The sequence below is a fragment of the Microcebus murinus genome, chromosome 6, assembly GCF_040939455.1.
Source record: "Microcebus murinus isolate Inina chromosome 6, M.murinus_Inina_mat1.0, whole genome shotgun sequence".
NCBI lineage: Eukaryota > Metazoa > Chordata > Mammalia > Primates > Cheirogaleidae > Microcebus > Microcebus murinus.
This window is the reverse complement of record NC_134109.1, coordinates 77,898,096-77,911,658: the sequence shown is the minus strand read 5'-3', so window position 1 is coordinate 77,911,658 and position 13,563 is coordinate 77,898,096. Positions and strand designations below refer to the sequence as shown.

The 13,563-nt window shown below is 34.3% G+C and overlaps 1 protein-coding gene across 2 annotated transcripts in view; it reads right to left on the bottom strand.

Annotated features, from left to right (window-relative positions):
- SPRED1 (sprouty related EVH1 domain containing 1) overlaps positions 1 to 13,563 on the bottom strand; it is a 97,903-nt gene that overhangs the window by 22,486 nt on the left and 61,854 nt on the right. For both annotated transcript variants that reach the window (XM_076004235.1, XM_076004236.1), the window contains 2 exons: positions 7,900 to 8,068; positions 5,122 to 5,168 (listed from right to left, as the gene is read on the bottom strand). In XM_076004235.1, the coding sequence (XP_075860350.1) occupies positions 5,122 to 5,168; positions 7,900 to 8,068 (216 nt within the window). The remainder of the gene's footprint in view (positions 1 to 5,121; positions 5,169 to 7,899; positions 8,069 to 13,563) is intronic.

The following is a 13,563-nucleotide window of genomic DNA, read 5'->3' as shown; positions in this document are numbered from 1 at the left end:
AGGTAAACTGAATAGTTTTCCTTTGTGGTTGTAATTCTGGACATGGACTCTGAAAAATTTAGCTAGCATTCTAATCACACACTCAAGGAGAGGAGAATTAGACTCCAGTGAAGTGAGTATAAATGAATTTGTTTATATATTTTATTAAAACCACTACAATTCACTACTCTTTGGACACAAATTATTTATATTTTTTTCTCAAATGCAAAATACACTCACTCCCTTCCAAGATTCCCCAAAGTCTCATCCTTTTACAGTAAAAATTTCATATTTAAGATGTAATCTAAAGGTCCATATACAGGTGAAACTTCTTGGGTGCAATGACTCAAGTGAAGGTTTTTGCATATAGTTCTTCTCAATCTGAAAATCTGTTAACTAAAGAGACAAATTATCTACTCAACACATGCCTAAAAGACAATGGTAGGACAGGCAGAGGATAAATGCTGTATGACCTTCTTGTTCAAAAATGGAGAAAATGAGAAAAACAACATAGTCATCAGTCCAGAGCAAGTCTGAAATCAAGATGGGAACATCAGAAGTTCCTGGAGTATAACTTAGGACCTGGGAATAATTTTCCATGGCTCTTTGCTCTGCTATTTGAGATCTTGGTTCTAATTTCTGAGTCATTTTTCCATTTTCATAAAAGGTAGGCCACACTTGTGGAATTCTGGAGATCCAAAGGGCCTCTCTTCAGTCCAAGTTGGTGGCATTTCTGCCAATATAATTCTTTGGAAAACTTTATAGGTCTCTTGTGAATCTTATTGGAGTTTACTCCATTAGATAAAAAGCACACTTACAAATCTCTCTGAGAGAAACTCTTCTTAAACTTCTGGTAAGGGATATGCCCTTACAAGCTTCTTCTAAACCCAATTACTTTGATTGAAAGGTTCTCTGAGGCACCACCCTTAGATCTTTCTGAGGTCTTAATGAAGGAATTTACAGTCACATCCTTGGCTTTATTCTTACACACTGCTTTTCTGAGAGGGCCCTGGATCTGATCTTTGCCTGGAAGCCACTTCTTAGTTTTAGCAGTTTGACATACTGAGAATTTTCTTTTTGTTAAGAGCCCTTCCTTAGATTATTTCTCTCCTCTGCTGTTTACCACAAGCAGTAAGAAGACATCAGGCAATAGCTTTAATGTTTTACTTGATAATCTCCTCAGCTGAATCACCCAGCTCGTTCATTAGGTACATTTTCTGCTTCCCACATTACTGTAGGTGACATTGTTGCTAAACTTTCTGCCACTACACAACAAAGATTCCCTTTCTTCCATTTTTCAATTTAGTTTTCTTAATTTTCATTTAAGCCCTCACTGGCAGTTTGCCCCAAAGCCTTTAAGCTTCTAGTAACAGTCTCTTCAGGACTGTACTAAAACTCTCCTCAAAGATCTTCCAGTTTCCATTTACTGTCCAAGTCCAAAGTCACTCTTACATTTAAAGTATTTATTATGGTAGCACCCCATTTATGGATACCAAAATCTGTATTAGTAATAAATTATTCTCAAGATTAACGGCAAACATTTATTTCACAGTTTCTTCAGGAACTCAAGAACCACTTGCTAAGTGGTTTTGGCTTAGTATTCCTTGTAAGGTTGCAGTCAACGTATCAGCTATGGCTGTGGTCATCTGAAGGGCTTGTTTGGAGCAGAATTGACCTATTTCCTAGGTGCATGACTAATATGGCAATTGTCTGAAGGCTTTAGTGGACATCTACATAGGGTTGCTTGCATGTCCTCATAATATGACAAGCACACATCCCTCAAAACTAGTGATAGATGAGAGAGAATCAGACAGAAGCTACAATGTCTTCAGACTTGCCCTTGGAGTCAACACTCTTGTCATTTCTACCACATTCTCTTTGTTAAGATAACAACTAAGTATTGTACAATCAAAGTAGTGGAGGGGAAAGAGGATTATATTCCACTAAAAGAGAAAATATTTAAAAAATTTGTGAATCTACTTTAAAAACATCACAGTATGAAAAAAACAAGAATTAAAACTTAAGGCCGGGCGCTGTGGCTCACGCCTGTAATCCTAGCTCTTGGGAGGCCGAGGCGGGCGGATTGCTCAAGGTCAGGAGTTCAAAACCAGCCTGAGCAAGAGCGAGACCCCGTCTCTACTATAAATAGAAAGAAATTAATTGGCCAACTGATATATATATAAAAAATTAGCCGGGCATGGTGGCGCATGCCTGTAGTCCCAGCTACTCGGGAGGCTGAGGCAGGAGGATCGCTTGAGCCCAGGAGTTTGAGGTTGCTGTGAGCTAGGCTGACGCCACGGCACTCACTCTAGCCTGGACAACAAAGCGAGACTCTGTCTCAAAAAAAAAAAAAAAAAAAATTGCTCCTATTGAAATTACAATTAAATAGAAGCCTATAATGAGAGACTCCAATGACATTGCATATTTTCTATTTTATTATGAAAATAAAAACTAAACAAATACTTTAATGTCTAATGAAGCTAAGATATAACAACTACTGTAGAGGGGTTGTGTGTGTGTGTGTGTGCATAAACTGTTGGACTGATGGAACTGGAGATATCTTACTATGAAACAAGTTTCCCAAGGAGATAACAACAGAATAGTTCTCTTGCCGCTTTTGTGATACAGTAATCTTCTTTACTAGCCTTCTTCTCCCGGTTTCTAACTTTTTTACTATTTTGCCTGCCTCTGTGAAGCCATTATTCCTCATTCATATCTTCCCACTGTTTCTACTTTACCCACTGGTTTACTTTTACATACCAAAGCCCTGACATATATGGTACTACTAGTGAACGTGATTATGAAAATAAACAATGGGTTTTACAAAACTCACTGACTACTATATGCACAAAGTCTTGCAAACAATTATGTCCTATAGTACTTTTTAAAAATACAATGTTATCTGTAGAAATTAAGTGAAACCAAATCAGAAGAATATAAAAATGAATAATCATTAAGGGACACAGTGTTAATATGTGAAAACTCTTTTGTAAAAATTGAATTTTAAACAAATTACTTTCACCACAAAGGACATATTACAAAAATGTTTCCACCAGCCCCATATTTTGATTGATGGAACTTTGGAAAATACTTAACTAAAAAATACACTTATTTTTGGATTGTATTACACAGTTCTGATACCTAATCAACTGCAACTCATTGTATTTTTAAAATAATAATTAACCATCAAGTGAATAAATATGCACATCTAGAACTCTCAAATATACAATAGAGGATGGGTAATTAGATTATATCTATTAAAAAAAACACAAGTGAAAAATTATAAACTTGAGAAGTATTTAAGGACACAGAAATATTACTATGTATTTAAGTGAAAAAAAGCAGATTATGGTATAATGACACCATATTACTTATTATGTTTATGCATTTACAGAAAAAATACCGAAGATCATATTTTAAAACATGTATGGAAGTTATCATGGATGGTAGCAAATTTATGTTTTATCCTTAAATTGTGCTATATAGCTCAAATTTCCTAAAACAACTATATTTCTATTTTCTGATTTTAAAAGTATTAAACTGTGTACATATTTTGCCATGTCTTTAATCAACTATTTTAAAATAATATGAATATTAGAATATTAACATAACATGTACGGATATTAAGCAAACTAAAAAAGTACAGAGAAATATTAAAAAGAAAGCAATATAGCTCAGATTCCTGAAATCCAAAGGTAACCAACAAAACATTTATCATTTTAGTTGAGTAATGAAGATAACACCATATAATTTTTTTTGCTTCTGTTGCTCAATATATTGCAAATTCATAAACAATATAATTTTTAGTGCTTGCATGACAGACATACCTTATTCAATCATTCCCATTATCTTATTGTTAGCTATTTAGATACTTTCTCATTCATTACCAAATAATATTTAAAAATATATATCTATATAACAAAATCGATGTGTACAAATTTTTGTGTATCTCTTCATTAGATCGACAGCCATGAATGTTTCTGCCTTTATGGCTTCTTAATACATACTGTCAAATTGCTTTCTAGAAAAAAATGTACCAATCTACAATTTCTTCAGCAGGGCATCAATCTGTCAATCTTACAAACACAGGAGGGGGAATATAATTTTTTTAAACCTTTGGTCATCTGGTAACTAAAAATGTTACATTTACTTTAATTTATACTACCTACTGATCACCAATCAGTTAAAACATAACAGTGTCCATAAGCTTACTAGCAATTTGCAATCCTTTCCTATGAATTTTTTATATAAGAACCTTGTCTATTTTCTTCTGGGAAATGATGTATCTGGAATGGTTAATTTTAGGTGTTAATTTGGCTAAGCTGTTAGGCTCAGTTGTCTGGTCAAACACTAGTCTAGATGTTGCTGTAAAGGTAATTTTTAGATGTGACTAACATTTAAATTAATAGACACTGAGTACAGGAGATTATCTTCCATAATATGGGTAGCCTTATTCAATCAGTTTAAGGCCGTAAAGAGAACAGACTGAGGTCCTCTGAAGAGAATGGATTTTTGGCCAGAGATTGCCTTCTGGTACAAGGCAGCAGCATCAACTCATGCCAATTTCCAGCATACCTGCCTGCCCTGCCAACCCCACAATCTTGTGAGCCAATTCCTTTAAAACACAAGTAAACAAACAAACAAACAAGAACTTCTCTTTCTATATACAGGCTAAGTATGCAAAATACTAGGAACTAGACTATTTCAAATTTCAGATTTTTAAATATCTGTATAACGACATATCTTAAAAGGGTATCCAAGTTTACACACAGATTTCTTATGTTTCATATTCACTTTATATACATAGACTGAAGGTAATTTCATACACTATTTTTAATAATTTTGTGAAATAAAATTTTCACCGAGTTTTGACTGTGACTCAACATGTCACATGAGGTTAGGTGTGGAATTTTCCACCATGGTGTCAGCACTCAAAAAGTTTCAAACTTTGAAGCATTTCTGATTTCAAATTTTCAGATTAGGGATGTTACTCAACCTATTTGTACTTTTCTCTGGAGAACCCTGACAAATACAGTGTCTTCAAAATTTTCTTAGTATTATAATTTATGAGTTTATTTATTAAGGCTACTGATTTCCTTCACAACCTTTGTTTAGAAATTCCTTTCAAGCCAAAATACTTACTTGTAAGTCATCTGCTCCCTCAGCTTCATTTTTTGATTCGGGACATCCTAAGGAAACAGGTGATAGTTAATTAAGCACAAGATTCTGGTCTTAGATTTCAGTATTAATAACTGATTATGTCATTACAACACTATGTAAGATTTATCAAAGATGATTCTGGACTGCCTGGCAACCAGTCAGATAATGGCCACCTGTATTTGCCCCTGTGTTAGAATAACAGAGAACAAAGGGATTATTTCTCCCTTCTACAGGTAAATTTCCAGTTACTAAACAGATATTTTCTCTGAAAGTATACTATCCCCAGCAAGCCCTACCCTAGATTTCTCCCAAATACTCAAACTGGTAGGCAGATTAATATGATCACACACTCCTCAGTTTATTTAGGTGACAGTAACATGTGATTTATGCAATTTTCCTAAATGCTCCGATCCAGGAAACAGTATTTAGTGCCCAAAATCAGGATTACAGCTGTTTTAATTAAGAAAGAAAACAAATGAGTCTTATTCTACTATTAATAGCTAATGGCCAATTGTTGCTGTTGACTTTTGTGCATCAATGTCTCTGCATAGGTTTTCATAGGGCTCAAGAGTATCTTTAATTCCAATAAATTAGTAAGACAGGATTTGTTCTAGCAAAGTATTCTGAGTTTATGCTACCTTCCAGAAGACATAGCCAGCATGGAGTAGGCATGAGATAAAAAATTTGTCCTTTGGAAAGAGTAGCATAGCTTATTTTTATTGTCATGAAAAGCTAAGTAAAAGAAAATTAATGAGACTGCTAAAAGTCCACATAGCAACTGATAATAATGCCAACATGTTAAAAACATGTTCAAAAATAACAAGACAGTCTGAGTACTGCAGACTATTCTACCTGACCTAGAGTTTGTAAGCTCCTCTTTACAAATTCCTTCCTAAAACATTAAACCCAACCTATTTGATCCTAGTGAAAGAAGAAAGTATACTCTCATGGGACATGAGCATGGGCTTAAAAGTAATTCAAAACTTTAAAATAAATCATATAAATTCCAGCAGTCATAGATAATGATCTTTTTTTTTAAAGCACTGGTTCTTCAAACCTGGCTAAAGATTAGAATCAACTGGGAACTGTTAAAAAAATATACTAGGCCGGGCGCTGTGGCTCACGCCTGTAATCCTAGCTCTTGGGAGGCCGAGGCGGGCGGATTGCTCAAGGTCAGGAGTTCAAAACCAGCCTGAGCAAGAGCGAGACCCCGTCTCTACTATAAATAGAAAGAAATTAATTGGCCAACTGATATATATATAAAAAAAATTAGCCAGGCATGGTGGCGCATGCCTGTAGTCCCAGCTACTCGGGAGGCTGAGGCAGGAGGATCGCTTGAGCCCAGGAGTTTGAGGTTGCTGTGAGCTAGGCTGACGCCACGGCACTCACTCTAGCCTGGAAAACAAAGCGAGACTCTGTCTCAAAAAAAAAAAAAAAATATATACTGATGCCAGAGTATAGCAGCAAGCCAAAAACTGTCACAATTTCTGTGGGGTGATGCCCAGGACATCATGCATTTTTTTAATATCTAAATTTCTTATCATTTTTTTCCAAATTCAAATTATAATCATTTTACTAGAGCAACAATTCCTCATCACATGTGAACTTTCTCGCTTGGAGCTTTTGAAAAATAAGGGATGCCTCAGCTCTACCCCCATATAGATTCAATAGCTTTAAAATGGGGACTAGTCACTCTAGTCTTCAAAAGCTTCCCAAGTGATTCTAATGTGCAGCCAAGGTGAGAACACTAATCTAGGGACAATTTATGGGTTCTTACAATAGAGATAAAATGATTACTATCATTTCATGGTAATTTTTTCTGGATCAGAAATCAAAAACTGCTTATTTACCAAACTCTAATCTTTTAATGCAGCTAAACAAATTACTTAACCACAGTTTTATGCACTATCAAAACAGATTTGTACTAAACATTTCCATGTTCTTGCCTTTGGTTGGTCTGGTAATTAGTTCATTTCTTCAATTTTTCCAATTAAAATAACATCTTCAAAATACACATATTACAATGTGGTCTAACACAATTTAATCCAGTTACTTTATTTAGAAAGTTATTAATAGAGATAATTTTCCTAATTTAAGTAGAAAAAAAATCAAGTCTTAGTTATTTCTTCCTTTTTGAGAAGAAATGGGTTTTAATGTGGTTCTTGTTTAAATAAACACAAGCCAGTCTTACATGAAAAAACATTCTTCTTCCACTCAAAACCTATATGCTTTAGAGTTAATCACCCTAATAGACTGGCAAGATATACAAAAGAATAAAATAGATAGGTTTATGGTCTCTGTTGATCCTCAATAATGAAATCAATCAAGTAAAGGATTTTGTCATAGAATAGCTAGAGTCTACATATATTTGAATATTTTAAGTTCTCTTTTTATTTAATTACCAAAAAAAGGCTGTGACTGGTATTAGAACACACATGTAAGTATACATAACTGGGATTTACAGTCTACCTTACCATTCCCCTCTTCTGCAAGCTCTTATTTTAGAACATTTGAATTATCTGAAGGCTGCTGCTGACGGGCTCAAGAAATACATACCATTGGTATAGACTGTGATGTGACAAATATAAATCAGTTTAAGGAGATTATTTTTTATCTTCACTTATTGTGTGAGCTTTCAAAGTCTGTTCACATATCACAAAAGCTGATTTGCTTCAAGTTCAAGAACTACTTTGGGTCAACTTTTAAAAAGATAACCTCCACTCTATATAACAAATTAAGAAAATAGTCAAGAATACCTACCTTGAGAAATATCCTCTATAGCTCTTCGAATGCCTCTATCAAAAGCCCTAGCATCAGCAGGACTTTGAAAGGTAAGGCCAAACTTCTTGTCATCAATCTTCCAGTGATGAAATGTTGGAGTGACCTTATTATAAATGAGGTCTTTTTTAAGCATACATTCCAAAACCACCTGCCAAAAGCCAAACACCAAAAATTAACACACATATATCAAATGCATTTAATGTAGCTCTTAGATACAAACTGAGATAAGAAAAGCTATTATTTTAATAATTGAATAATTTAATAAAAATTTTAAATAAATTAATAAAAAGTTCTTGCTATTTAATTTACTTCACAAAGTCACTCAAGAAAGAGATTAAGATGAAATAAAAAAGATCATGCAGGCTAGGCACAGTGGTTCACACGCCTGTAATCCCAGCACTTTGGGAGGCTAAAATGGGAAGATCAGATGCAGTCATATGGTGGTGGCCACCTGTAGCCCTAGCTACTAGACACTGACACAGAAGGATCACAAGAACCCAGGAGTTCAAGGCTGCAGTGAGCTATGATCAAGCCACTGCACTCCAGCCTGGACAACAGAGCAAGACCTTGTCTCTTAAAAAAAATCATGCATATTGTAAGCAGCATATTTATTATACTCCCAGTTTAAAGAATGTGTGTGTGTGTGCATGCGAGCGCGCGCACACGCGCACACACACACACACATACACACTCCTATTCAAAATTTCCAGAAGAATATACCAGGAATTACTTCTGGGAAAGAGGCAAGGAGGTGATGATAACAGAAATTTAACTTTTTAAAGTCACTTTCCTACATTTCTTAAAAGATTAGTATTTTGTTTGAGGATTTAATGGTCACAGAAGATCAAATACTGATTTTCCCACTTTCTCAGAATATGCACTTACCTGACCTCTAGTTTCCTCATCTCTAAAATAGGAATAGCAATATATCTCATAGTTTATATGGGATTACTGAATGTGCATTCATGTAAAAAGTTTCATGTAATGTTTGGGACTATATACCTTTGTTTTTAATTCATTTTTATTTTGAAATTATTTCAAATTTATAGAAAAGTGACAAGAATAATATAGAAAATTCCTGTGTGCCCTTTACCTGTATTTTCACATTAATTTTTAACATTCTCTTTGTATATTTCCATGTACAACCATTTATTATACTCTGAACTATTTCAAAGGAGGTTACATATATTCTGCTCCATTGCTCTTTAATACATACTTGAGTGTATTTCCTAAAAGCAAGAGTGTTCTCTTATGTAATCACAGTACAGTAATCTAATTCAGGAAATTTAAAACTAACACAACACTTATCTAATCTACAGTCCATATTCCACTTTTCTACACTGTGCTAATAACATCTTCCATAACATTCTAAAAAATTTCCAGTGCAGGATTCATTCCAGGATCACACATTATATTTAGTTATGTCTCTTCAGTCCATCTGGAATAGCTCCTCAGCCTGTCTTTCATGACATTCATCATATACTTTTAATAAATGTTAGATGTAATTATTACTATATAAAACAAAAGTGGGTCTACTAGTGATTCTTGCAATTAATATAATTAATCAAAAATTAAAATTATACACCTTATTTTAAGAATACCCTATAAGAAAGCAGGAGGAAAAGAATTAAAAATAATCCAAATAAAACCCAGACCCCATTATTCTACTTTATTGCTTCATAGCACTGCACTCATAATAATCTCAAATCATTTATTTTTGTTTGCTGTTTACCCCTACTGCTAGAATATAAATGCTAGGAAAGTAGGGATTGGTTTGCTGCATAATTCCTGTACCCTGAACAGCATGTGAACATAATAAATGCTCAATAAATAGTAAAAGATTGAATATCTTTTCACAACTTCCACTCTATTCCAATCACCATTACCACTTGCATGTCTTTTTCATGCATCTGCTCATAATCTCCTCAAATAATTTCACTACTCTGCAGGTGGAATAGTAATCTTTCTAAAAAATATAAACTTCATTAGACCACTCTCTTGTTTCAATGTCTTGAAGGTCTTCTGAATGCTTTTAAGATCTACTAGGCAGTGCATGAGCTGGTCTTTGCCTCTCTGAGTTCCATTCTCACTTCCCATTCTCCCCTTGACTCTCTAATGCTCAAATTGCACTGATCTATCTTCCTTCATACCTTTCAGTGCCCTTGCAGTACTATTCCCTTTCTGTGGAATCCCTTTCTTCATCTTTACCTCATAAATACCTTCTACTTATCTTTAAGATCTCAACTCATATATAACTTCCTAAAGAAGGCCTTTATATATCTGTAATTTTCAAATTTGGACGATTATTTGATTAATGCCTGTCTCCCCCATGTCTGTAAACAGGGCGAGGGCAACAAGTATGCTCCATTTGGCCATCACTGTTGCCCAATCCCAGTCCATAAACTATAGTAGCGGACATACACTCGGTACTCAACAGGTATTTCTCCTCAGAAAAATGCATATATGTATAAATTTTCAGATTTTATGCACTCCCTCGAAACTCACCCATAGATCATGGAGTGGGAATCTCATTAATACTTTACAGTAATTCAAGCTCAATACAGGCATTGGTTTGCTAGAGCCTGTTTATACTGGCGCCTATCAGCCAGATAATAAATTTTCAGAAATTTTGCAAGTCATTATTAAAAGCGAAATTATGTAACTTTACAATGAAATAAATTACTTTTAAAATAAAGTAATAAATTCTCAAAACTCATTACTTCCTAATTATTTTACTATACTTTACAATTACCTATGTTCTTGAAGGAGTTTATGTCTAGCATATCTGTATGATGGAAACACTATATAATGTGGTACTGTTGCTCATTTCTTGCCAATGCCACATGTTATGATGTCATATTGAATGAAAGCAGTCAAAGTGGGAGTATGCAAATGCTATAAATCATTGCCTTTTGTCCCTTCTTGAAAGCTGATTGTTAAAAATTTGTCAGCATGCCACTGAATACAATGATTCTTGATAGTAAGTCTTATTAATTCAGGAATAAATAGTCAAGAAAGTGACTAAGATTCAGTCTTACCTGTTTATAGGCAATGTAATAAAATTGTCTCAAGAGTTTGGCTTTCTATAATTTGATGACTCTCCATGTATTAGAAAAGAATGAACATATATATTCAGGGCTTTTATGAGTCAGCACTTTGCTCAGGCATATTATACACAACAATCATTTTACAGCAACAACCACCATAATAATTCATGATTAAGTTCTGGAATTCAAGGAGAAGTAAATATTGGTGTAATGGGCTGCTGTAACATTTTTAGCATATTCATAAACAGTGGGGAAAAGCTATGTTTTATAAAACAATGCTAAACTGGCATTATTTTAAAAAGGAGAGGTCATTAAAAAACTGAGTTTGATCCTATAGTTTTTATTATATAAAAAAATCACAAACTTCATTTTTAATACATGAAAATATTACTGAATAAGTCCCTCTTCAATTTTCAAATAATATTAATCAACCGTTTATTCTCAGATAGATAAAATTTCAACATAATCTACACTGATCTCCACCTCTTGTTTTCAAATGTCATACATTTATAGAATCTCCCAAAACTCACTGAAAAATTAGTTTTAAAAATGAGCTTTAAAATGCACTAAGGAAATGGGAAGGATAATGAACTAGCTCACTGACTCATACAAATAACCTACGTTCCACCTAAAAGTCATGAAGATATTATGTTTAAACCTCATACCAAATTTTTGTTGTTTACTTTTATCTATAAAATATCAGAAAGAAAGCCACTTGCAGTAGCCTGGGACTAGCACTCTGGGAGGCCAATGTGGGAGGATGATTTGATGTCAGGAGTTCAAGACCAGCCCCAGCAAGAGTGAAACCCCATCTCTACAAAAAATAGAAAAACTAGCAGGGCATGGTGAATTCACCTGTAGTCTCAGCTACTTGGGAGGCTGAGGCAGAAGGATCACTTGAGCCCAAGAGTTTGAGGCTGCAGTGAGCTACAATGATGCCACTGCACTCTGGTCAGGGTGACAGAGCACGGCTCTGTCAAAAAATATATATATATATTTTGTTGTTGATAGTATATATTTCATATAATGTAACATAAAAAATTTAAGAAAAGGCTTCTATGACAGTATCTAGCATGGATTTAGGAATAAGTAGTGGAACAGAAGAAAGGCAGGTAATCTACTGGCACAATCACCCAACATCTATGTAGATAATTTTGAGCATATGCCTCCTAGAACATTCTGCATCAATATTTTAACAGGGATTGCACTGAATCTATGGAACACTTTGGGTAGTATAGACATTTTAATAATGCTGATTCTGCAGATCCATATGCATGGCATGTTTTTCCATCTGTTTACTTCCTCTGCTATTTTCTTCCTCACTGTTTTGTAGTTCTCCCTATAGAGGTCTTTCACCTCCTTAGTTAAATATATTCCTAGGTATGTTATTTTCTTGGTTGCTATTATGAAAGGTACTGAGTCTTTGATTTGGTTCTCAGCCTATTTTTGGCATATATGAATGCTACTGATTTGTGTACACTGATTTTGTAACCTGAGACTTTGCCGAATTTATCTATCAATTCCAGTTATCTCTTGGCAGAATATTTGGGGTTTTCTAGATACAAGATCATAACATCAGCAAACAGCAATAGTTTGGCCTCTTCTGCCCCCATTTGGATACCCTTGATGCCAACATCATTTTTTACAAATCTAGAAAAAATAATTCTATGCTTCATATGGAACCAGAGAAGACTCTGTATAATCAAAGCAACCTTAAGCAAAAAGAACAAATTTGGAGACATCAATTTACCAGAGTTCAAGCTATACTACAAGGCTATAGTAACCAAAACAGCATAGTACAAGAACAAAGACATAGACCAATGGATGAGAACAGAGAACCCAGATATAAAACCATACTCATATTACCATGTGATCTTTGACAAAGCAGACAAAAACATACACTGGGGAAAAGAATCCCTATTCAATAAATGGTGCTGGGAAAATTGGATAGCCACATGTAGAAGACTGAAACAGGATCTGTACATCTCACTACCCACAAAAATCAACTCATAATGGATAACAGACTTAAACCTATGGCATGAAACCATAAGAATTCTAGAAGAAAATGTTGGAAAAACTCTTATGGACATCAGCCTTGGCAAAGAAATTTTGAAGAAGACCCCCAAAGCAATCACAGGAAACAAACAAACAAAAAAATAAATGGGACCTGACCAAATTAAAAAGCTTCTGTACAGTCCACCCCCTTGATCTAAATATTACGCCTTAATAAAACTATAATACTGTTAGGGAAAAAACATAAGATAAATCTTCAGGACTTACAGCTAGGCAGAGAGTTCTTGGACTTGAAAGCAAAAGCATGATCCCTGAAAGGGAAAACTAATAAATTGAACCTTATTAAAATTTAAACCTTTGCTCTGTGGAAGACCACGTTAAGAGGATGAACAGACAAGCCACAGATTGGGAGAAAATATTTTCAAACTACATATTTTAAAAAAGGACTAATATCTAGAATATATAAAAAATTTCTCAAAACTCAAGAGTAAAAAAGCAAACAATTCAATGAGAAAATGGGCAAAAGAACCAACATTTTATAAAAGGTACAAATAATAAAATGAAAAGATATTCATCATTAGCC